The sequence below is a fragment of the Ambystoma mexicanum genome, chromosome 6q (genome assembly GCF_040938575.1).
Source record: "Ambystoma mexicanum isolate Mex_15411 chromosome 6q, UKY_AmexF1_1, whole genome shotgun sequence".
NCBI lineage: Eukaryota > Metazoa > Chordata > Amphibia > Caudata > Ambystomatidae > Ambystoma > Ambystoma mexicanum.
In genome coordinates, this window is record NC_090937.1 from 56,564,659 (window position 1) to 56,590,907 (window position 26,249).

Consider the following 26,249-nt stretch of genomic DNA (forward strand, 5'->3'; position numbering starts at 1 on the left):
GCTCAATGCATATGTAATAAACAAACAGGTAGGTGCAGAGCAGTCAGCCGTTCCGACGGCCCCCTTCGTTTGACCCAGTCTGTGAGTCTGAGTGCATATGCACAGATTCCCCCAATCCAAGGTGGCTTACCAGGCTTTTCAAGGCTGAGCTCACTGTGCTCAGAAAAGCAAGGTGCATGAATTAGTTACACCTCAGTCCATAAGCCCCTTGCGCTTCGGCCAATCCTTGAGCAAAAACAATCACCCAGGTAATCTAAAGTGGGTTTAAAAGGACACGGCCCAGGGTTGCGATCAAATAGGTATGAAAGGAGCTTCGAGAAAGTAGGCAAGTGAGAGTCTGGAGTAGAAGAGTGACGTGAGCATGGAAAAGTGGGCCCCGGGGGGAACGCAAAGCGTTTTCCCCTGGGGTGGTTTTGGGTACTGCACAGGCCAGAAAGCTGGGCGTACAGTGCACCACAGGGGTATTTAAGGGGGCAGGGAAAGTTCGAGAGCAGGCAACGGTTGAGGATGAGCGTTTGTCATGGTCGCCTGCTCCCGAGCCTTACCTGCGGCTGGGCCTAATTGTTTGGCGGTTAGTGGAGGTGAGGCAGGAGTTGTTACGTAGTGGGGGCGGTTAGGTTTAGTGTTGATTATTATTGCTTCTTGTTTTAAAAGGGTTTTAACATAGCTGGGGGTACCGTAGATAAGGCACCCCCCTTAATGCATTTGTCGAGCAGTCTCCTCGCTGTCAGTATCCATTAGAGTCGGGGGTAGGGTGCGCCAGTCCGGTCCTGTAAGTGGTTTCAGTGTCGTCGGGCAGGGAGCTACCTGGCGTCCCCGGGGCTTCGCGTTTGAAGGCAGCTGCGGCCGGGAGTTTAGCAAGCCGCTCCTGGGCAATTTCACCCCTGGTGTGGTGCCCCCGGTTCGGTTGGGAATAGTTGGGCCAGGATTTGCGGGTGTGATCATCGCCCCGTTGTAGTGAGCTGATACGCCCAGCGCATTACAGTGCGGTAGCAGGGTGCGGCCAGAGGTGGCAGTGCCGGCCCCTTAAAGGGGCCGCACTGTTGTTATTATAATAGTTGGGAGAGGCGTGGCAGATTTTCCACAGGGCATATCAGTGCGGTGCCGCCCGCACGCCTCTAGGTGGCGGTGTGATCTGCGGCTTCTGGGCAGTTGGGAGCTGTAGCAGCCACTCTGTTTTTGGATGGCTTAATTTTCTGCTGACCAAGTTAGGAGCTGGGGGTGGTTAACAAGGGGTCGTTTTTTCAGGTTGGAAGGGCTAAAAAAAACAAAGTTGGTAATATAATAAATATTTAAAAATAAAGTCATATAGAGACTGTAATAGTTGTGGTAATTGAGAGACAGCTAGTTGCTGTTAATACTGAGCAGGTAGGGACTGTATTCCTTAGAGTCCATTTTAGGGTGTAGTGTTGGCATAGGGAATTGCTGGGTTTCTGACAAGAAGCTTTCCTTTCCCCTTGCCGGGTAGCACGCAAAGGGAGTAAGTGGCTTGGGGGATTGTGGTTCAGTTGGGTTTCGGCAGGGCCGTGCACTAGTTTGGAGCAGCGCTGCTGCAGCAGGATGGTGGGACAGGGGGCACATAAGAACGGGTTAATTGATGCCAAGGCATTGAGGGAGGCCCTAGCAATAATTAGCAGGGCAACTAAGGGCAAGGGCAGGGCGACTAAGGCACAGCTTGAAGGGGCGGTGGTGGAGGTTATGGGTGAAAAGGAGGATGCTGGGGGGAGACTGCAATGGAGAGCTGGGGCGGATGGGGCACTTGCCGCAGTGGTTGCATGTAGCCCAGCGGCTGATAGAGGTGAAGCTTGGGCGACAGGGGGCAGGAGGAGCAGGATGGAGATTCCCAGGAGGGCATCTAAGGGGGCAGGGGAGGTGGGAGAGAGGCCAAGGATGGGTTTGGGGGATAATGACATGGTGGAGGATAGGAGGTTGCAGAAAGGTACATGGCAGGTAGGTGGGGAGGGGGGAGTGCTGGGGTGCAGAGAGGGGTGACAGGGCGGAGGGGTAAGGGAGGAAAATACCTGCAGGTGGGAGGAGGAGAGAGCGGTCCCCTTCGATTAGTGAGGAAAGGGAGGGGCGCGGAATGGCCACCCCGGCTAGGAGGATTTCGGGTGGAGGGCACAGAACAGCCCCCGCTATTGCAGAGCTGGAATCGGGAAAGGGTTTAAGAACGGCCCCTCTGCAAAATTCACGAGGACAGTCTAGAGGGCGCAGCACAGCCCCTGGCACGGAGGACCATAGGGTGGAGGAGAGGACCCCTCGCCCGAGAAAAGAGGACCAAGAAGGGGTTTCTTCGGCACCACCGAGAATACGCCGACGGAGTGGCGGGGCGGATGCCCCGGGCTCACACGATGAGGAGCTGCTTAGCCCGAGCATGTGCTCGCAACAGCCATGGTATTACATTGGGGATGATAAAGGGGAGGAGGAATATGTGGGGCAGTGGGAGGATGAAGGGTACAGTTGTGTAAGGAGGAGGGATAGGGCAAGAAGGGATTTAGGGTGGCAAGGGGAAAGCCAGGAGCAAGGGGGCTGGGGAGCAAGAGGTTGGGGGGAAAACTGGCTGGGTGAGACTGTTGACATGTTTTGTCCCCGCAGAAGGAGCCCAGTAAGGAAGGAGATGAGGAGCGTTGGAGTGGAGGCCAGGCTGCATACGGGCGATGGCAGGGCAGAAAGAGGTGAGCGGGAAGGGGAATGGTCAGCAGCTTGGCAGAGGGGGGACACGAGGTAGGGGGCAAGAAGGGAAGGGGCAGGGGCGCAAGGGGTGAGGAGAGAGATTGGCTTGCAGGCCATAGGGGCCTTGATTGTGGAGAAGAAGATTTCTTTGGTGGAGGTGCAGACAAACAGGGCGATTGAGGCTTTGGCACCCGAGGTATAGGTTCCAAAAGAGAAGGATGCAGAGGGAAAGGGTAAGGAGAAAAAGCTGCCATACATGGGTATTACGAAACCTTTGGGAGCACATTTGATGACAACAACAAAGGATAAGATATAGACAGGGGAATTTGTGGACATGTTCAAGCTTTTACATAGGGAGGTGAGAGCCAAGGAGGGTTCTAAGGAGGAGAGGGAGCTGGCCTTGCGTCCGAAGGTGCCGGGGACGATCGAGATTTGGACTTCGGGTTTTATTATCTATGCGAGTGTCTATTGTGAGAAATTCCCAGAGAGATGTGTGGCACTGTAGAAGTACATGGATGTGATTAGAAAGGTATTCACAAGTTTTTGGGGTTTCGTGTGGGTGCGTTATGACAAGGAATCCAGGGCGAGGATGGCAGAGGACAGCCAGGCGGTTTGGGGTGAGATAGATATGGATTTCTGGCTGCAGTGGATGGCGCCGACAAGGCCAGCTCCAACGTTGCACACAGCGAGTGGTTTGCCTGTGCCTTTCCGGCCCTTTCTTGGTTGCCCCACACATGAGGGGGCAGGGGGAGGAAGCAGAGGTCAGCCCTCAACGGCATGCTGGTCCTTTAACAAGGATGGCTGCACAAGGACGGAATGTAAGTTTAGACACAAATGCAGCAGGTGTGCAGGGAGGCACCTGATCACTTAATGTTTCCAGCAGGGGGACAGAGGGAGAGGGCGAGGAGCAGGTCGGGGGGTTGTGGGAAAAGGCTTTTACTCCAATTAAGGTTGAGGTGCTGGAGAAGTGGTTTGAATTATACCCAGACAGGGAGGGTTCGGAGATCTTGGTAGACGGTTTTCGTTATGGTTTTAGTTTGGATTATCAGGGTCCATGGATGAGTCGTTGGGAGGAGAATTTGAAGTCAGCCAGGGAAAATGTGGAAGTGGTAAGAGAGAAATTGGACAAGGAGATAGCTGTGGGTAGGGTGGTAGGGCCATTTGCTGTTCTTCCAGGGGATTTAGTTGAATCCCCACAGGGTGACGTGCCCAAGAAGGTTCCGGGGGAATTCAGGTTAATACATCATTTGTCATGGCCAGAGGGCATGTCGGTAAACAATTTTATAGCCCCAGAGGAGTGTGGGGTTGCATACGTGAGTGTGAATCAGGCGGTGGGATTGGTGAGGAAGGCTGGGCGCGGGGCCTTCATGGCCAAGTGCGACATTAAGGCGGCTTTCAGGTTGCTGCCGGTGCACCCAGAGGATTTTTGGCTGCTGGGAATGCAATTCTAGGACCGCATTCACATAGACAAGGCCTTGCCAATGGGGTGCGCAATTCCTTGCGTCTTGTTCGAGCGTTTCAGTTCATTTTTGCAGTGGGTTTTCATATAGTTCGGGTTCGGAAAGTGCATCGCATTACTTAGATGATTTCCTGTTCATTAGTGGGGCGGGCAAAGAAAAGGAGTGTGGGGAGATGCTAGAGATGTTTCAGGTGCTGATGCGGGAGTTGGGGGTGCCATTGGCAGAGGACAAAACGGAGGGACCGGCAGTGGTGTTGACCTTTTTAGGGATCGAATTGGACTTGGTGGCCATGACCTCGCGCTTGCCGCACGACAAGGTGAGCAGGCTGGTAGGTTTGCTGGAAAAAGCGGTAGATGCTCGGAAGATGACATTAGTGGAGATGCATAGGCTAGTAGGGCATTTGAATTTTGCATGTAAGGTAGTGGCCCCAAGGCATACTTTTTGTAGGAACATGGCGCGGTGCATGGCGGGAGCTAAGTGCCCACATCATCGGGTAAGGGTGTCAGGGTCGGGTCAGGAAGAATGTAGGATTTGGTTGCATTTTATGGAGAGTCTTAACGGGGTGTCAATGTGGCTCCAGGGGGATCCTGTGTCATGGGAAGTGCAAATATTTTCAGATGCTGCAGGTGCGGGCGGGTTTGGAGTTTTTTTGGAGTTTCTGATGGTGCGCCGACTAGTGGCCATCGCGCTGGCTGAAGGAAGGGAGAACCATAGCATTTCTGGAATTTTTTCCTTTGGTGGTTGCAATGGAAATGTGGGGAAAGGAATTGCAGAACAAGAAAGTGAACTTCAATATTGACAATGAATGCGTGGTTCATGTAGTGAACAGGCAGTCAGCAAGGGACCAGAGGGTGGCGAGGTTAATGAGGGAATTTGTGTTGCACTGTATGGAATTGAATGTGGTGTTTAGAGCAACACACGTGCCGGGGAAGGATAATGGCATTGCTGATGCATTATCTCATTTTCAATGGCAGAGATTATGTGGCTGGCACCAGGAGCGGAACAGAGGGGACAACGGATCCCGGAAGAGCTGTGGAAGATAGGGAGTTGAGAGCGCTGTCTTTCGTGGAGGGATTCGCTGGCCCCGGCATCCAGGGCAGCACACAGGCGGACATAGGTGGAGTTCATAAAAGGGGGAGCGCGTAGCTGGAAGGGTAGGGAGGATGCTGAAGAGCGTAGAAGGGATGATGTGGTCAATTTTCTATTAGGGTGCATGGACAAAGGATGGTCGAAAGTGACAATATCGGGGAAGATGGCGGGCATTGCTTTTTATGGGAAGTGGTTTTCGGGTTTTCAGCCCAACTGCGGAGAAATGGCAAGCAGGATGTTAGAGGGCTGGGCAAGGGAGAATAGGAGGGAGAAGGACAGCAGGAGGCCTATAGCGGCGGCTCTGTTGGCTAGTTTATGCCGGGTTCTGGACAGTGTTTGCTGGTCGGCTTGGGAGGGCGTCATGTTTTCGGCATGTTTTACTTGGTTGTTTTTTGGGGCATTCAGGGTGTCTGAGCTGGTAGGGGGAAAGGTGGCCTGGATTGGGAGGACATTTATTTCCCAGAAGAGAGGGTGGATATTAGGATTAGGCAGTCAAAGATGGATCAAAAGGGGCAGGGATGCTGGGTGTTGCTGGGGTGGGGTAGCACGGAGCTGTGCAGGTTTTGGTCAGGTTTGGCTTGGAAGGAATTATGTGGGGGGAGTTCGGGGTTGGTTTTCTAGCATTAGGATGGGGCGGTAGTGTTGGCGGCTCAAGTGTTGGGTGTGTTGAGAAAGGCTTTGGGGGCAGTGGGGGAAAGTGCGGAGGAGTTTGGAACTCATTTATTTAGGATGGGGGCAGCATCTGAAGGGAGCCAGTTGGTGTTATCAGAGGACAAGGTTAAAAGTTTGGGCCAGTGGAGGTCAGGGAAATACAAAGGGTACATTAGGGACCTGGGGGAAGGAGCTGTCTGAAAGGGGAATAATGAGGGGTGAAGGGGAGGGCCGGGGCGGTGCGTGCGGGGAGGTTGGAGACTGGAAAGTGACAATGTAATTTCTTTTGCAGATGCGGCTCGGAGGATGGGGAGATGCTGCAGATTTGGAATGTTGGTCATTCAATTGTGAAATGGGTGGGGAAGGAGGTGGAGAAAAGGATTTTTGGTACTCAATTGGAGTGTAGTTACAATGTGGCGCTTGTGAGATGGTCGGGTTTAGAGGGGCTTCGATGGGATCAGCTGCTGCCCATGTTGGTGGGGCTGAAGGAGCGTTATGGGGTCCCGGAAGGGCTGATAATTCATGCGGGAGAGAATGATCTTGTCAGATACACAGGTGTGGCTCTGTTGAGAAAATTAAGAGGGACTTGGCATGGATTAGGGAGATAAGGCCAAAGGTAAGTTTGGTATGGTCTAAGCTGCTGCGAAGGAGAGTATGGAGGGGTGCAGTAAGTGAGGGAGCAGTAGAGCGGACTAGGAAGAAAATTAATCGGGAGATGATGACATTTTGCAGTTTGGCAGCGGTGCAAGTTCTAGTGCACAGAGAGATGGTACATGAGGATTTTTCGGTTTTCCGGGATGATGGCATTCATCTGTCGGTTTATGGGAACAGGTACTACCTCTTGGATATGCAGGAGCAAGTGCAGGTAATGCAGCAGAAAGAACACCTTGGGGGAGGGATTTTCTGATGCTGGGGGGCATGGCCCCTTTGGATGAAGGGGGAGGGAAGCACAATGGGGGAATAGTGCAGGAAAGGATGAGGGTGGTGCTGTTTGGCATGAACGGGCTGCCCCGGGGGTGCAAAGAGGGGGAACAGGTGATGAAGATGGAGGGGCATGGCCCCAGGGAGAAGATGGGAGAAAGCACGAAGGAAGGCTGGAGAAGATGGTAAGGAGACAGTAGAGAGCAAAGGATAAGTAGGGAGGAATTTAAACTAACTTATTTATTTAATTGTTGGGGGAATTGAAAATGTTTAATTATTAATTTGTTTGGAAAATTGGTAAAAACAGATATGTTAGTCTGTAAGGGCAAGGGCCATGTTAGCGTTTATTTGTGAGCTTTGGCCTGTCACATTAAAGTGACCTTTTCCACTACAAGTGAGGCTGGGTGTTTTGTACAGTAAGCCCAAAAGTGATTTTTTCTTTTATTACCACTATGCGCTGCTCTCAGTTTGGGCTGCAGCGCCAATTGGGTAATAGAGAAAGCGAAACAGGCTCTGTGCCCAGGACCATCCTGGAAATTAACTATCAGGTGAGGTCAGAGTGCATGGGCACTGCCATACAAAAAACATTGATTGGTTTATCCCCACGGACTAGTTCACTTGCAGACAAACGCAGGGGTGAAGCCAGTGACTGCGGCGCAATTAAGTCTCTCTCCGGAACAGGGTTGATGTAAGCCTCAAGTTTCCCGTGGCCAGGCGAGAGAAGGGCAGGCAACCAGTGCCGTTTTTTATTCTCCATTTGGATTCTGAATTCAAAGCAAAAATAGGACTGGATGATCGTGTCACGTATGGTAACAGGAAACCTGAGAGCTGTGTGCACGTTGGCAGGCAAGCCAGTGATCCTGGCACTGCCATTGAATGGGCGGCTGAGTTTTTCATAGATAGCTGACACCTAAAGCATGCAAGCACCCAGGGGACCTTCAAGCCGTCTCAGCCATGAATGAAACGCTGTCACCTATTCGCTTGACCCGAAACTTTGAACCCAGTGATTGGAATTCTTGACCGCGTCTTATCCAGCCATTTTCTTCAATTTCTGCAATGCCTCTTCTGTGCCATCTTTGGGCATTTCCCTGGTCCTCCCACCCCATGTCAAAAGTTAGTGGTTCCCCTCTCGGTCCACGAGGCCTCCCTCCTCCTGCTCTCGTTGTGACCACATTGCATTTCTGCTTCGCTTGTTCTTTTCCAATTTACAGCCCTGCACTGACGCCAAGAAAATGCTGGTCCGAAGAGCCGGATGAAAATATCATCATAACGCAGTCCCTCTTCCTTGAGGAATGGTGCTGCCATTCCCGGCCGATCAAAACCTCGCCACCACTCTGTGAATATTATTTCTCGCCGTTCTCGCTTTCTAATTCAAATTATCATCAATTCCTTTCTTGACACAGCCATTTCTGGGACGCACTTGTTCCTCCATCCTTTCTGAGACCGACACCCAGGGTATGGGACATTCTGATGGTAATTGGCTGGTTGTAGTTCTTTCCTCCCGCTGAGCAGCCCAGACCGGTGCGGTCCGCCGACGCGCGCCGCCCACTCCCCTCAAGCCGGAGCTGAGGGAGCGCAGGTGTAGCGGGGAACGGGAACCCTGTCAGACTCACTTAGGTTTCACAACACAAGCACAAATCACATCAGTTCGGAAGTGGGAGCAGAGCCTGCGACAAAATCCGCCCTGATCAACATCAAGTTGGAAGTAATGAGTGGAAATGGTAAAGAAGTTATTACGACAAACCAGCATGAAATTGAATCATTTTTCTTCATTAGGCCGGTGCCGCTATTACCCTCTTTTTTGGCGTGCGAGTTAAGCAGGCTTAAAACAAGCCCCGCCAAGCCCTTGCTATCTGTTACAGGGTAAATGCCTTTCAGTCTGTGGGTCCCCCAAGCTGGTCACAGGGGATGTTATGCTTTCATTTTTTTATTTATTTCTGAGGCGGTTCGGCCCCAAGGCTATATTGTCGAACATGGCGGGGAAGAACTGTGCCTGGCAAATTACTTTCCCAAGTCCACACGCAAAAATGAGCGAATAATGATATTACTTTGTTTCCATAAATTGTGCAAGTCCCACTTGGTCGTCCTCGTGCCATAATACAAGGCAGCAGGAGTGGGGCTCCTGTTAACCACCTCGACACCCAGTTTATCGACCTCCAAAGGATACATTGCCCCAATCTGATTCAAATCGGTGACCCCTACTTCTCTCTGTCTCTCTCACACAGTGCATTATGTTTCTGAACTATCTTAAAGAATAATTGAGCGAACGATTTACAGTGCATTTACAAAACACAAAATGGAAGAGGCCACCCACTGAACTGAGTTATGAGTTCCGCCACCGCAAGTGGCGTCAGTAGCAGAGCACAAAGAGAAGGGGGAGTTGGCTGCACTTTCAAGGAGAGGGTGAACTCAATCAACTTTTATCAAAAAAGAATTCCAAAACAGAATGAATGAGAACTGCACCAGTCAATATGATTCTTGATCGAAAGTCAAACAAGCCCAAAGTCTAAACAATATGTAGAGAACCAATACATCACAAATGGAAACCTTCCCAGTAATGCCCATCACCAGTGACGTAACACTGTGTAAGAAAACCAATAGACCAATCAAACAGACACCAAACAGAAATCAAAAGGAAAAAAGATGCAAACCAAAATGCCTGGGGTATCAATAGTATAGCCCTGGGCCCGTAGTACGGTATCGATGCCTGCGTCCAATGGAACTGGTATGGGCAATTAAAGGTTTCTATATATACACAGGTGTCCCCGTGCCTGTTAGGTTGTAACCCGGCTTTGATCAGCCTTACACAATGCGTGCCACTGATTTCATTCCTTTGATCTGTGGCTTGCATGGTCCCCCTCTAAACACATTTCGAGTAAAGCAGAGTAATCTGCCTGGTATGAGGGCTTTGACAATGGAGTATTAGGTTACTTTTGCCTCACAGGCAGATAATGCACTTCAAATATTCTGTGTATGCCTCTGACAAAAGGGTACGTTGTTTTTTCAGCCTACGCCGTGGACGATTTCCTTTAAACAACTCTGTCTTTCTGTGCCTAATATCCAACCAGCATGGCTTTACCATATGCCTGCCTACTCTCTGGCATTAGGTCGTTGACAATTTATCCAGACATGTATGTCTCTATGCCATTACATATTGGAATGTAATTGTACTATTACCCATTTTTATGGGTCCTTTAATGCCTGCAAGAATGGCTAAACCTGGTTAGTCTACTGAAAATATATGCCTTCTTTGCAGTCCAAGATGGCCGCCTGTTTTCTGGCCCGAAATGCAATCAAGTGATTGGAAGCCACATGATTTCAGGAACGTTTAGATCTCTGACTCTTTGGCGTCTCAATTCCTTTGCTGATCTCACTGTTGGATGTGAACTGGACACCCGGCATTACCAGGGTCCTCCACGAGTCTATCATCCCTTCTGAAGGTGGGTGACGCGTGTTAAATCACGGCCTGGGAAATGGTGCGCAACCGGCCACACACTATCGGCTCTAACTTAATTTCATGTACTCGCCTGAGAAGTTAGATGTTCATTGATTTATTATCTTTTTCAGTATTTCTATTGGCAGCGTTCAATGCGACATTTGACTGAATTTCTGGTTAAAAGTTGCTTCGGACAGCAGGCTGACACTCCCTACAGGCATTTGGCAGCCTTGCATTTGAGGTCAGTCATTTTTATTTTTGCATTTTCCTTATTCAAATTGTTAACTAACAATCTTTTCCGCTGCACTCATTACACTTTCCCCATGAGAATAGGATAGATTGTAAGGACTAACTGGCGGTGGGGACCCAGGACGCAATGGGGTAAGCCGCACTTTTCAAATAAGTCACCCTATGGACTAAGTGCATTCATGATAAAAACATATAGGGCCCAATTCATTGAATATTTGCCTGGTTCAAAGTGACTTTGCACTGCTGAAAAGTGACCTAGCATTGCCGACACAAACCCTGATTCATGGAACAGTGCAAAGTGTATTTTTGCAGTGAAAAGTCTGGGCAAAGTCAGCGCATTTTTGCAGTACAAAATGACTTTGCCCAGAATTTGCACAGCAAAAATACACTTTTCACAGTTCCATGAATCAGGGTTTGTGCCGGCTGTGCAAAGTCACTTTTCAGCAGTGCAAAGTCACTTTGAACGGGGCAAATATTCCATGAATCGGGCCCTATATGTTTTCAATGTCTGTGCTCATATGTGAGTCTCTATATGTGTGAAATGTTTCTAATTCTGTGGCTTATTCTTAATATGTGTTTTGTTTCTGTAGGTGTGTTTATTTTGACTTCCCGGGTTGGAATTGTGTTTCTTTGCCCAGATGAAGGGCGGAGCACGTTTCAAGTGCAAGGACGTTCATTGAGCCGAAACACGAGTTGGCAACTTTCAATGAATATGCTAAACATCATGATTAATTAGGCATTCAGTGCTTTTTTGGTATTCAAGTTCATACTAAATCGTCAAATGTCTGCAGACCTTTTCCTTCGGATGTCAGAGTTGATACCGTAGTACAGCCGTAGAGCTATACTATTGATACCCCTGGCATTTTGGTTTGCAGCTTTTTTTCCTTTTGATTTGTGTTTGGTGTCTTTTTGATTGGTCTATTGGTTGTCTTACACAGTGTTGCGCCACGGGTGATGGGTAGCACTGGGAAGGTTTCCATTTGTGATGTATTGGTTCACTACATATTGTTTAGCCTCTGGGCTTGTTTGACTTTCGGTTCTTCCTTTTAAAACTTTTCCACATTCCATTCATGTTGATGTTTTTCTGTATTCATGTTCTTTTGACTTTTTGAGCAATTTACGTTCAGTAAAAGATAAAAGAAATCGACCAATAATCATACTGACTGGTGCAGTTCTCATTCCTTCTGTATTTGAAAAAAAAGTTGGAAGATAATTCACTCAGTATACCCTCTTCATGAATGTGCAGCCTCCTCCCCCTTTCCTTTGTGTCCTGATTTACATTGCATTGCTGGAGCTTAAGGAAAAGTGGATCCAGCAGGCCAGAGGGTGTGTGTAGCTGATTTGGAGGGTTGGTGGGTTGGGGGGGTACACGCAATGGTTGAATGAGGGAATACATACTGGGCAGAGGTGTGTGAACGTTAGGTGTGGAGACAGTGGGCTGCATATGGCTGAGGCCTAGAAAAAACATTACCAGGAGCTTTAATAAAGCCACCTATGTTCTGGGGACTCTCACAAGCCTGTGGACCGGTTTGCAATGACTGTAAACAGATTTGCAAGTCCTGTTATGTTATCTCACTCTGCGTTTGTACTGCGCCAGATAACCATGCAGTAGTTTTAAAGCCCCTGATATTTGTCCGTGGTGTATTGTGCCCTCACCTGGGAAGTTCCAGACCATATTCTGAGGAGTGAGTGAGAAGAAAAGTGAAGAATGCAAGAGGGGAGAACAGGAGGAGAAGAGGGCTATTTGATTATGATATGATAGGTTATTTATAACACGCTTAATACCCAGAGGTTTCTAAGCGTGGACCTGAAGATCAAACCTGTGTTGCTCTGTGCCGTCTTGCTTCCGCGGCGAGCGCGTTGCCCCTGAGCTAACTGTCATGAACCTTCGTCTACGTCCTTTGTGGAACTCCTGGTCCCTGACTCGCAGGGGTTTGCATGCAGTTATCCTTCCAACATGGCCGCCCGGAACGGAATGCTCTGGATCAGTCTATGCGTTCTACGCTGCTCATCCTACAAAAGAGACACGCCCCTGCGGCTCTGCGCGTCTCAACGCTACCGCTACCTGTAGTCGGACGTGCTTAGCCAGAGTTCGACCGGGGCTCTCGCTTGATTCTTTGTTCCCAGTTCCTTGAATCCCCTCCTGTTCCCTTCCCTCTCCAATCTCCTGGAAAACCTTCTGCGCTCGAGTCACGGTCCTCCGTGCCTCCGAGCATACCTTATTTACTTCCTGGAATTACCCTGTACTTTGTGAACGCTCCTGGAAACTGAACCGCTACTCTCACGCTGGACGCCGAAGAGCGGCGTTCGGGTCTATACAAATCCCAGACCGTAAAGAAGAAGAAATCCCAGAAGGTCGCAAGTACACAACAGAAACAGGTGAGAAGGGGAGAGACTTGTGACACTATGCACCCAAGACTTTTTTCAGGCCATTAAGCAAAGGGAAATGCTTTGTGTAATTATTGATGTGTGATAGTTCATCTTATATGGATTGCTTTGTGTGAGATAGTTTAAGTAATTGAGTTCCACGCTGTCTTGGAGAACCTTGAAGTACATGTTGAGTAGTGTTGGGTTTGTGAGGGGTTCAACAACATGCTTGGGCAATCCTGGTAGAGGTGGAGGGATGATATATCTGCTGCATCCGTTTGCATGATATGATATGATATGATATGGCATTTGTAACATGCTCATACAGAAGTGTTTCAAGGCGCAACAAGGCAAAGAAGGGGGAACCGAGGAAGGACAGAGACAACGATCTTACTAGGCCAAGTGACATTGAGATCGTGCAAGTGCAGGGTAACATGACTGCAGATATTTCCCCGATGGTAATTCTGGCACTACAAAGCTGATCGTATTTACTGGTCTTGTCCAAGGGTGGAAGGGCCATGAAGTAGAACATTGTTTGGTAAGGAGGAGCGAGCAGCAGGGAAGGCAAGCAATGAAAGTCACTGTGATTTGACCAATCTGATTACCAGGTGACTGAGAGCAATCATGCCTCCAGCATTTGCTAGTTTAATCAGCTAGTTATTTATGCCTCTTCTCAATGATTATCAACATGCCTCTGCCTCACATGCTCAATAAGGATTGCCTACAGAGCATGTTCTTGTCTTCATCTGGCCAAGGTATATGATGCCCCATCTTGTGAGGGGTGAGTGGGGACAATGGGGAGATGACGTCACGTTCACAAATCCCTATGGCTTTCGTGAAATGGCACTGCTGGTGATATCGGGGGACTGAAAGGGTCTGCAGCGATTTGAGGAGACCCTTGGTAACTGAAAGGAAGCTAAAAATGCAAGCATCGCCTGCGAGCACTGAGACACAGGAACAGACGGTCCCTTTAACAAAGGCACACAGCATTTCTTCAATGCAATGTTGAAACCAACCTCGACACTGGGAACAGCACCATGGGAACTTCACGATCATCAGCAATTCCCCGGTAGATATCATGTAACATAATTGCAAAGTATTGGCTACGAGCCCAGTGGGCCTAACTAGATGGCATATCCTTGATGGACTTAAAATACTGCATCACAGCTGTAAAGGTGTAACACAGCAAGTGATGGAACAGTAAGCAACACATGTCTTAAGGGCTGGGAGTGGAACGGATAGATGGGCAAAGGGAGGTGCATCCTCGTGCACTGTTCTGTATTCAGTGTGTCAGTGTGCTCTCTTTGGTGGAAACAGATTTCCCTTCACAGGGAACAACTAGCAGGGCTTTTTGGGGTTTGTGCCTACACATTCTTGAAATTCTAGAAACAAGTGTGTTGGGGTGCATTTAGATCGCTGGCCCTGATATGACATTTTATTTTGAGGATTAAAATTCCCAGGCACTTTCAATTTTTCATTATTGAAGTGTAAAGCTAATTATCAGTACAGGGACCCAAACTGTTCAATGCATAAGAATAATTCCATCAAACTGGCTTCTTCTTCTAACATATGAGATATGAGCCTAGAAACACTTGTGTACAGACGCGTTATAAATGCCATATCATATCATTATAGATGCAGAAAGTGACCACAAAGAGGCACTGGGGTAGTTTTGTTTATTGGAACAATACATATATAGTGCACACCTTTGAGTCAACAAAGAATAGAAATGGGGCAACCATTAATATCAAAGTATCGGCCCAAAAAATGAGTTACTTGTGTCAGGCTTCAAACTAAATAAATCGATTATTATATTGATATATTAGTAATTTGAATACACTTAGTTCATGTCTGTTCCAGCTCACTTCGACCTTTGATGCATTGCATCCTAGTACACAGCAGTTTACTCAAGAGTGAGGTGAAACACTATGTTCCTAGAAAATCTTGATACCACCACAACAGAGATGGGCCATCCAACGTAACAATTAAATGTGAAACTTTTAGCAATAACCAGGGCATGCCTGCCCGTGTGAATGTTAATGCACAACTTGCGCAATTCCATTGTCAAAGAAAAATGAGATCATTTTTGAGAAGGAGTGACAGGGCGGGATGTGTTACAGTTTGGCACTGTGTGCATTGTGATCCACATGGTTGAAACTGCTGATATTAATAAATATGTTTGTTAGGTGTAGCCAAAGTTACTTTTGGGTTTACGCAAGAATACCCCCACTTTCAGGCTGATCCACATATTGCGGTATAGCCCAAACAATAAGCATAACAGCAGGCATCATACAGAGGCTGATTGTACTCCATTGGTTCCAGAGCTGGCTGGTGTCTGGCACTGAGGAAGGGCTACAGTACGAAACGTGTTGGTCTGATGCTTTTAAAAGGATGAAAAGCCGCTTTTAGCATCTTTGCGATATTGTTTGGCATGCTTTCTTCATGAAGTGTCTGCGTGGCAGCTGAGAGACATCTGGTCAGCTGCCACTGTATTGATGACAGTGATATAACCAGAACCCATTTGTTAGAGCAGCTCAGTAAAAGGCTCAAGCTCTCTCCATCTTTCAGTTTGTGAGCTCACTATGCAAATGTTGTCCACTTTGTTTAAACCTTGCTGACAAATGGTAACATCAGACTAAGGGCCACATCACGAGTTGGCGGTTTCCCAGTTGCAATACCACCCAGCTGTAATAGCGTTAGCCACCACCGGTCTGGCAGTATTACCGCCGGATCATGGTTGGGTGTTAACTGTAAATCCCCATTCCCCCTTGGGTCCATTCCACCCAATAGGGAATCTTCAGTGCTAATACTGCACGCTAACACAGCCAGCGGTAATACAGGACGCTAAACGGGATTTTCATCTCCAGAAAAAAGCTGGAGATAAAAAAGCCCATTTAGCACCCAACTCTCCATAGGGCCCTATATCTGACAGACATGCAACCTGTGCGATTCAAAGCTGGATTTTGGAGTCGGCCCCATCACTCTGGACTTTGGTTAGAACACTGGGCAATCTAGAGCTTTGAAAGTCTCACTGTGACTCCTCCCATTTCCCCACAAGGATCAGAAATCAGGATCAGGGAAGGCAGGAAAGGCTGTCACAGTGTCAGAGTCTGCCGAACCCCAGCCCCTTTACCCCCCACCTGAAGGTGTGCCAGGACACTGCAATAGCCAACCAATACACACACAAGCCAAAACAGTCCACTCGCTATTCACTGTTCCAAGGTTTTCAGGGCTCTGTATTGCATCGCCTGATTTCATTTGTAATCCCCTCTGGGATTTATGAAAAGGGCAAGCTTTGTGATGGGACATTCCGGTTAATTTACTGTACATTTCTTTTTATCTACAAGATAGAAGATAAATGCGAGGCTACAAAGATCACCATCCTTACTCGAGGTGGGAAATGGAGAGCTGGACCCAGGTAGCTGCTTTCTCCCGATGGAAATGTAAAAGTCCATTTGAGCGGTGACAATTAATTGGGATTTTTTTTCTTACTTCTCTCGTCCACAAAATGTATGCGGAAGAATCCTAATTATCTTGTGCAAGGTCAAAGTGGCTTCGCTTTTGACAATGTTCTAGAACGTGTCACAGGCATCCTACGCGACAGGCAGATGCGGGAGTTGACTTGATAAACATTTGAAGTCAAGGAGAGCCTTTGGATATCTCTTGATATAGGATAACAGGTCAAATTGGGGTTGGAGTCAGCCCAATGAGCCATGACTGTTGACGGCAATCATAGTAAGATGGTTGCAGGCCCCACTGCTGGTAGTGTGCTGCGATTGCACCATGTTCCACCAGAAAACATGATATGCACCAGAAGTTCCTCATTCTCACAACGTGCTTGGTGAAATTGTGTTTAACCACTTAAAACAGAACAAAAACAAGTCTGAACTGCGACACTGTCAATTATGGCGGCGGCGGCAAAGACGCAATGGTCCACATCCTGTGCAACAGAAATTATTACCATGATTACTATAGAATATATTGAGCGCAGACTTAGCTTCGAGAAGCAACGGAGCCTGGAAAGGTTGTGCACATCTTGTGTATCGCCACTTCCTGCACAGCCCAGTGGTTAAAGGGGTTGGCACGATCCTTTAACCATATTGTTTATGCTGTACAATGGACAACATTCTGCGTCCAGATGTGACGCCTAACCTTAAACCTGCCCACTGCCTTTAGCCTGACCGCCACCCTTCAGTGCCAGGTATGTGTAGGGCTTTCACAAGCCTGAAGGCAAGTCCATCTGACAAAAGAATTCCATTAACTGTTCTGGCAGGCAACCGCAGACCCTACGCAGCAACCCCAAAGCAGACAAAGAGCAATTGAGATGTATATGCTCCATTATTTGGACGTGTTTTATGCTTACATTTATTAATGTCAGATAAGCATGGTCTTTTCAATCTCCCTTGAAGAGCACATTCTGTGACTATCATTCAAAGGGGGGAAACGCAGCCCTCCATCCTCCCTGGGACCATTAAAATAGGTAATGAGAACACCTATTATTACAGGTGTTTGAAATAGGTAGCCTTGACATGAAGTCATATTTAAAACCAAGTTACTAATAAAATATGCACCAAATGACAACTAGTACAGAATAAGCTGAGCTATGGTTTGTTGGCTGGCGTTGCCTTCCTGGCGTCGAGGAGTGCCGACGATGCCAGACCTGTCCACTTCCTGAGCTCTCAGAGTCCACCTCTCACTGGCAAAAGACTACGAATACGATATGTTGACTCATAGGGCTCGAAGCAATCGTTTCCCCATGAGACCCTTTCATGGACAGGTGGGCTCTTAATAAATACGTTCAATGGATGCCTTTGGGCTACCCATCCCTGAAAAGTGACAGGACGTTTAATAGATCTGCAAAAGGTGCAGGGCTACGCTAATTTTGGGACAGTCGGGACTGAGGGCTAGCTAGCCTTTTCGGTTGTAACCCTTGATCTTCTATCCGGGGCTACAACCAAAAGACCCAACTCCATCAGCCCCTCCTCCCTGAAAGCCCCCCCCCCCAGCAACGCCTCTGGGCTTAAGCAATATGTGACACTCTCTGCAACAGAATTCAGGGTACTTTCAAGATTGATGCTCCGTAGATGCCCACAATACAGGGGACTGGTCATGAACTGGCGGAAAGTAACAAAGGGACTAGGGCGGGACTAGCCGTCATACACCTTTGTTAATCAGTCTGTGGTGATTCAAAAGAGAATGCTCAATTTCCTCTTTGTCACAAAGCAAGCCACTGCTGGCCAATCCCTAATTGGCATTGATATTGGCGTGTGATAGTAAAGTGGCTGCCTTGCTCACTGCACCCTCCATTGCGGCATCGCCAATAATTAATACCTGAATCGCGCTGATGTCCAATTCCCATCAACCAGAAAACAATAGACAATCTATCCCATTTCTTCAGCTAGCTAATGAACCATCCAACAGGCCGCTCTTTTGCACCCGCCCACTCGCCCACATCAGTCAATTTCAAACAGAATCTGGCAGGGAGTCAATCAAACATCCCTTTGATTTCAAAATGGACTTTTTCAGTCTTTCATCGCAGATCCTCGCTTCAAACAAGGGGATCATTGCAACTAAACTTTGAGTCAATATCAATGGCAGACGACACCCTGTCCCCATGAAATGAAAGACACACCACGGTACAAACAACTGTCAAGCTCATTAAGTCAAAAAACAAAATAACATTTTGACTCCAGCAGTCCCAACCTATCAGCAATCCATGTTTTAATTTAAAAATATGTTCATAGGACCATGCCCTACTTGCCTCCTGTTAGGGAGAATTCTCTTTAAAGGCTAATTTCCCTTCCCTATAGAGTCCCCCAGCAGCTTTGCTGGATTTCCAGGGTTTATTTTTTCTCCTGCTAAGAGTGAGACTCTTTTTCCCACTCTGAGGCATATTTTTTATGTGTGTTTGAGGCTATTTTTGTGCTTATGGTCTATGGGGGTTTTTTCTCACCCCCTTAGTTATCATCGTATTCATGTGTGTTACACAGCACCCACAGTGCAGTAACACAGGGGTGTCATAGTGACCCCCAAAAATAGACTCCATACCCTGGGACTGACTACTGTCTCCCAGGGCATGCAAAGTTACCGTTAACTTTGCTAGTCAATAGTTATGAACCAAACCAGTAGACACCATCTTACTATGGAGGTACTGGGAAGGGTTAATCGTTTTTCCCTGGTGTTCATTTTCGAGAGGGTACTGTCCAGTCCCTCTCTCCAAAGTTTCTGGTTGGTGGCAGTGGTTACTACCATTAATATTCGACCGCAAATATTATCCTATGGGATTTTCCCATTGTAGAGGCTACCACTTTTTATGATAGCCTTTAACATACCGCCGGTTTATCTTTTTATTTACTTTACTCTGGTGGGTTTTTTTGCCAGATCTTTGATACTATTTCTTTCTCGTGTCTCGCTCTGTAATCCAAACGCAGGTTGGGCCCCTTTGTTCGTCCTTTTGACGGGCTTCTGGACAGAAGCCCTCCTTCAGGCGCCGGTGAGTCTGGGGTAGACAGGATGTGGGGGAGGGGGAGTAGGCACCCTGAACAGGGTTGCCTAAACAACCCAAGTCGCACTCTGCCCTGATAGGCTGGGGGGTTTTCCCGCCAGATAACCACTCCGCTGTGTGAGTGACAGCTAGGCTGTATGAAAGGAGGTTTTCCTGCATAAAAGCAGGGATCTGAGGACTGGAGGAGAAGACGTCGCCACTTGACCTGAGAAATCTGAAGAGGAGAGAAGCTGAAGACATCTGCAACGACTGAACCACCGGCAAAGCCCTGCTGCAGATCCTCACCACTTTTCTCCAACGACAAGAGAAGATCTTCACCTGCAAAAGCCTTCTTCCCTTGAGCTGGTGGAATCGCCTTCCCGGACCTGCCTTGGTCAAATCGCCAGTGCCAAGCACTAGGAGACTGGATAGCCAGGCACCCGTCCACCACGACCGCGATTTAAAGGAGCATACCTTTTATTCCATTTTGGCATCACCGCGGCCGTCTTGTTCCCTGGGCAGTGTAGTGACTCGAACCTTCCTCCACTATGAGAGCCTCTCTTCCTCTGCTGGATCTCCCGAACTGCAGGAACTCCCAGGAACTACCGCCACCGCCGGAGCCTCTTCCAATTTTAAGGTACATTGTTCCGCCAGGCCTCCCCTTTCGTTGGGTACTGCTAAAGGTGTTTTAAATCCTTTACTTACCTTCTGGGCTGGCCCTCCCTATCATCTAACATTGTCTTTTTACCTTCTGCACCCTCCTTTTCAACCGTTAAACAAAGGCTTGACTGCAGCTACTAGAACCGTTTGATCCTGGACACTTTGCCTCGTGCCACTGACTCTGGCACAGGCCTATTGACTCTGGCTAATTCTGCTACAACTGCCTTCTCTAGATTGCTTTTCATCAAGAAATGTGTTGCTGCACCTAATCTCTTATAACCACCTTTCCTTCCCCTTTATATATTGTTGAAGTGCCATTTTGCTCAGTTTTCACCTAAGTATTGCTTATGCTAAAGTGCTACCTTGCCTAACTTGTTCACAATCCAATTGGAAAGTGTTGCTGGTGTGTTTAGGAGTCTAACCCTGTATAACTTGACCTTTCCCTCCCTCTGAAGAAATGTTTAGATTGCCATTGCTGCTTGGTTTACACTGCGCCATTTTGCTCAGTTTTCACTCTTGCTCAAACGTGTCTACAATTTAAATAGCGAGTTGTGTATACTTTTTCTTGACTGTTTTAACTTGCTTTAATGATAGTGACTCGTGTGTTGAGTTAAGAGTCCGTAAAATAAATATATATATATTCTTTTTGATACAAAGCTTTGGTCAGTGTTTTCTTGTCCCATAGTGTTGTAGTTTTATGGTGTAAACCCTGAATACTGCCCATCTCCCTCTTGAGATAGGTCTGGCTGCTCAGCCGCAGCTACCAACTTAATCTGTGTGGTACAGACTGATACCAAAGGGGATTTATTGCATATACCCGTAGTCCTAATCTTCTGTAGTGCTCCCTAAGAGAACTGCATAGGATTCTGCCTAACACCTCCTGGCAAGGGTGAGCTTGCCAGGAGGTAGTACTGCAGTATACAGCCAATCATTGTGAGACAAGTACCTTTGCAGAAGGAGCTGTGCAGCCGTGGCTTCGCTGTTTGACTAGGACACCAGCTCGAATTTCATCTCCCTCACTTTATTTGTGTTTTTTTTTAAATGCTCAAGTTTCTAAGAGCAGATGTTGGATTCAAACCTCTGTTGCTTTCAAGACCAGCACGTTGCCCCTGTGCTATCCTCTGTTCACGAAGGACTACTTGACAAAATGACATGACCAATGGCAAAACACTTCATCTTACTGTAAAGGAGTACCCTTGTTTTAAGATATTTGGAACACTTGGAAAGAGATTAAACCTTATAGTATGTGTTGTGCAATAGATAGACAATTACAACACATGGTGCTGCATTGGGAAGACCATCTGTGCAAGGTAGGGTATGGCCTGACTTCTCCTAGCCTGTCAACCAGCATCCTAAGAAACAACAAATGGGGGCCTGAGATTTTCATATAACAGCAACCTCCTTCGCTCAACCAAAGCATGTTCATGCCTCCCAGAGCCTTCAGCACTGCACTACGGGAATTGAGGGCAGTCTCCAGGCATCTCCCCTCCCCATACCTTCTATTCCTCAATGATTTCTGCACATTCAGGATAACGCATCGGTTCAAGAGAGAGAGGTTGACAGTCCCGGAGTGCGAAGCCAGAAATGGGAGTTGGCAGGAGAGACCAACGGGAGGAGTTTGGAGAAGGGGTAGGTTGACGGAGAAAACTGGTGGTATTAACAGAGGATGGCATAAGTATGAGGGAAGGGTATGAGAACTCAGAACCTTATGCTCCCAATGCAGGAGCAACATTTCTTAAATGTTCTCTGTTTTGATGCAGCAAACAAACCCTTCCTGCTGGATGCCACCACGGGTACATTATAATTAAGTGTACCCATGCCTTGTCAGAGATCTTGGTATGATAATTCATTGGACCCACATAACCACCGAGCTTCTGAAGAAGTAGACGCCACACCTCACTAGCACCTGACATCAAGACTGCACCATTCCCTCCCCCTACCCCATAAGCTAGGCCATCAGAAGCCACTCCAGAGAACTGATCTGATCTTGCACAACATTCAGGCTTGCCACACTTAGACAGAGAGGCATGTGGTGAAGAGCTATGCTACCCTGTCCCCTTGCCGTGGCTGCACAGCTCTTCTACTACACACTGTTAGATTATGCCACGCCACCCTCTCACAGGCCACGCACCAGCAACAACTGACAGCACCAATAAGGAATTGCGCACAGGTGTATGTATCAGGTCAACGACCAAACCTGAACAGGTAGGAGATGAGAAAGGCCTATGGATACCCGAACCACCTGCCAAGGCTACTCACTTGTTGTGCCTTGCCACGTTTCACCCTATTGTGTCTTGTCATGCCTATTTAGGCTGTCTTATGGAATGCTAGTATATGTCATGCTATGTTAGGTTCTGCTATGCTACTGTGAATCACCCGAGTCCCCGGTTTGCATTGACTGACTCAGAGCCTTCATTCCAACTCCCCACTAATACCTTGCAGACATTCTAATCGCAGTACCATTCAGCCTGTAAAGTGTTCATAATGTGAACAGGCACAAACCCTATACAAGCAACTGGCATGGCCAACCAATGACAACCACGCGCTTCACATCCACGCATCGCACAGCAACAGCCATGTTGTCCTCAATGAAACTTTCTCTGCATTGCCGGCTTATGATCATCTAAAAAATAAGAACAGTTCAAATTGGTACACCCAGAGTGAGCAAAGATCTTCAAAACTAAACTAGTGGAAGGTGAGCACTCTACAAATGACATGTAACATACAAAGTACCCAACAGCCACATGACAACAGTCAAGCACCAAAGAAAAGAACACTTTTCATAAATTGGCAACCACTGTTAAAAACAAGTTGCAGTGCTCTGCAGTCTCAGAGGCGGTCTGGATGCCTTGGGTAGAAGGATGGAACAGAAGATGCTTACCCAGTAGCCCCGGATTGGGGAATCTCCATGAATCGTTATATGTTGAGTACTGCGGGTGGCTGTAAGGGCTTCCAGAGAAATCGCCACCTGCATTTAAAGAATAAAAACAGGAAACAGATCACCAAAAGGCTATACGATTTTTTTAAAAAACAGCTCGGAATTAATTCCAAGAGACGCATAGATCACTTCACTCAAATTATTTCAGAATGTTTTTAAACTGGTGTAAGATAATTTTGAGACCCGGTCAATGATGCCTATTCTATTTATGTGAGAATGCAATACTCGATATTGTCTTCATACCATATAATTGATTAGCCCGAGTATTTAAGTATTATATGGCAGGGGGCCAACTATTGCAAACATACAGCAATTCAAGAGGATTTTGTTCGGAGTCAGTTTCATAGATTCTGTGTATTGTTAATGTCCATGCATCTGGCGCATGTATCTGCCAAATATACTCGCCCTACATGTATGCACAGATTTCTGAGCATTGACGATACCCGGTTTCACTGACCTCATTTTCATAGTAGATCATTTTGATCACATTTAAAAGCTGTTTGCTTGTTGAACCTACTATTAAATTAAAATCTCAGAATCAGCCACAATAATGAGTGTTCTTAGTTTGGAAGCCAATAACATGCACTGTGAAAGGCAAATCATTCTAAGGGAGTTACATCTAACCAATTGGCTAGAGCTGGCTTTTTAGAGACTTCCTGAAAAATGAACTAAATGTACAACCTTTTTTGTGACACGTAAGGTTTTTTTTATTCATGGGAGACCCTCTCTTATGCCCCTAACCTTGCCCCAAAACTTCCCTCTTCCCACTTTTTTAGGCCCTTTATTTATTTTTTCCCTTTTCACTTGAAATTATACAAATGTTAGCCCATAATCAAATTAACTGTTTCAACGCTACAATTAAATAACTATGATTCAGTAAGTTGACATTTTAAGTGCAACCAATCTCTTCACACAATTATGGAGGGCGATGAAAGATCTAGATACCTTTCACTAACTTGAATTTGTTGAGGACAACAATTTAATTCTTTAGAAAGTCTACAAGTCATTAATCGAGCTAGTGATTAGCTACTTTTAATTACGGAACTGCCATCTAAATATAACCTAGTTAAGAATTCTATAGGTTTGATTAATTTGATAATGAATATTATGGGTCACAGTAATAGATGTATTAACAGAATTAGACGTACAAACATGTTTTAGCATCCCTGCATAGATAGCTAGTAGCCTGAGTAAGATACACATGTAATGTAATGTAAAGCGGTCTTGTATAGCACATTCCTGCCACTATGGGTGGGCTTGCTGCACCTATGGGTATTGTTGATCATAAACAAAAAGAGGAATACTTTTAGTAGCATTTATATCTGGAGTTATTGGAAGAATTAGTTCTACAAATGTGTAAAATGGTGATTACACCAGATTTGAAAAAATGATGGACAAAGAAGTACAATTGATATTATCCAATAATATTGTTGAGAAAAAATTAGCGATCATCTGAAAATACGAAAATATATTAAAACCTGAACCCATATCACATTAGAAATATAACTAAGCATGAGAAAAGGAATGGATCAGCAATATAAGAGATTGTTGATCAATTAAAAGAAAAGAAGTACAGGTATATCAAGGGATAAAAGACATCATTAAAATGCGTAAGTATGCCCTTTTATAGAAATTCATACATTGTGAACATGGGGTTCCTCTGCAAAAACAAGAAAATATGATGACTAAAACAAATTGGGAGAAATATATGAAAGCACAGGTAACCACCCACAAAGAGTAGTATAACTGAATATGTAACGTATGCTCGCATGGCAGGCAGCATTTACATTGGATGCCTGTGGAGTCTCCTGGCTGCTGGTGCATAAGGCCGGAAGGCTGCATAGGCATCCCCACGACATTGGTACAAATGTTGGGGCATTTGTATGGCCGAGGAGAAGGGAGGTGGCGGAAATACAAGTTGCGTTCCACCCCACCTCTCCGCCATACAAATGAATGAAAATGGGGTGTGACGTAACCAACATGCGCCAACGCCTTACGCAAGATTTTTACGTGTGCTTGTTACATTATGCTCCAACGAAAATGCGCCTGAATGTGTTTTCATATGCTGTTCTCATCTAGGTCTAAATTGTGACATACAGGATGGCTCCTATATCTGGGGTTAAAAGCGCCGGTAACCGCTCTGGATGCCTTGTTTTACCAGACGTCCTTAGCGGGTCTCGCGAGCGGTCCAGCATGCTAAGAATGGGCCTGTCATTAACGGGCCCGTTGTTAGCATGCTCCCCATTCCCATTGAGCCCTATAGGAACCCTGACCCGAGTTTGGAGGCAGCCATGCCCTTATTAAGGCCCATGATGTTGTTATTGTTAAGGCAGATACTTTTTTTTTACACATCCAAATTAGGCTATTAGTAGGACAGGAAGGATGAAGGACCCTAATAAATAAGTAAAAACCATGTCAAAGTTTCAAATTGGATGAGTTGAAAAAAACAGCGAGGACCATTGATTATCAGACAGATTATGAGAACTTTAAAAAAAATCAGCAAAAGAGCTTGTAAAGGTGATGCCATCTACTTGTTACATCGGTATACACCACCAGATAATTATTATAATTGGTTATTAATAACGCGCTTAATACCCAGAGGTTTCAAAGTGCGGCCCCCCCAGGGACGGAACCTTTGTTGCTCTGCGTCGTCTTGCTTCCAAGGCAAACGTGTTGCCTCGACCTATCCTCCCCAGACTATGATTTCATGTTCCTGTGCTGAGGAGACACATATTTTTAAAATTCCATTTTGGGCCATTGCCAACTGGGGAGGTTAATGAAGCATGGTATTATACCACTCATGCTAATTGTTATTTGTGTCTATGCAAGCAGCCGTGTAATATTGAGACTTTAAATATGTGATAACATTATGCCATATGCTAACAAAAAAGGCAGAAGGGAATTGTTCACAGGCTCTATATTTACAGTATGGTCTCCGGTGAGAGGGTGAATTGCTGTTATTATGTACGGAAGGCTCCACTTGCCACACATATTTGGCTAGTGTTCAATGCTGTCAATGTATTAATGTCCAACTGGAAGAAATAGGAATGAAATAATATTTAGGCAACTACTGTCGTTCATGAAATGGACCACATATGTATATGGTTGTCTGCTTCCTTAAGCAATGTATGTTTTGGGCTGAAAACACTATGCATTCAATAGCGTTAACCTGCGTGACAATGGCAATTTTCTGAAGAACAAGTCATGCTTTGGAGCTAATTGGCCAACCCACAATGCATTGCTCACTGGCTCTAAACTGGTGTTGAACTTCCATGGTATGCTACTGGCTGGCACTCTGGCTTGTAAGCCGAAATGGCGTTC

General features: G+C 46.7%; 1 protein-coding gene across 3 annotated transcripts in view; it reads right to left on the reverse strand.

Moving 5' to 3' along the window:
* Positions 1-26,249, reverse strand: part of PAX5 (paired box 5) — a 688,652-nt gene that overhangs the window by 38,933 nt on the left and 623,470 nt on the right. For all 3 annotated transcript variants that reach the window (XM_069630476.1, XM_069630474.1, XM_069630475.1), the window contains one exon: positions 22,872-22,958. In XM_069630476.1, coding sequence (XP_069486577.1) covers positions 22,872-22,958 — 87 coding nt within the window. The remainder of the gene's footprint in view (positions 1-22,871; positions 22,959-26,249) is intronic.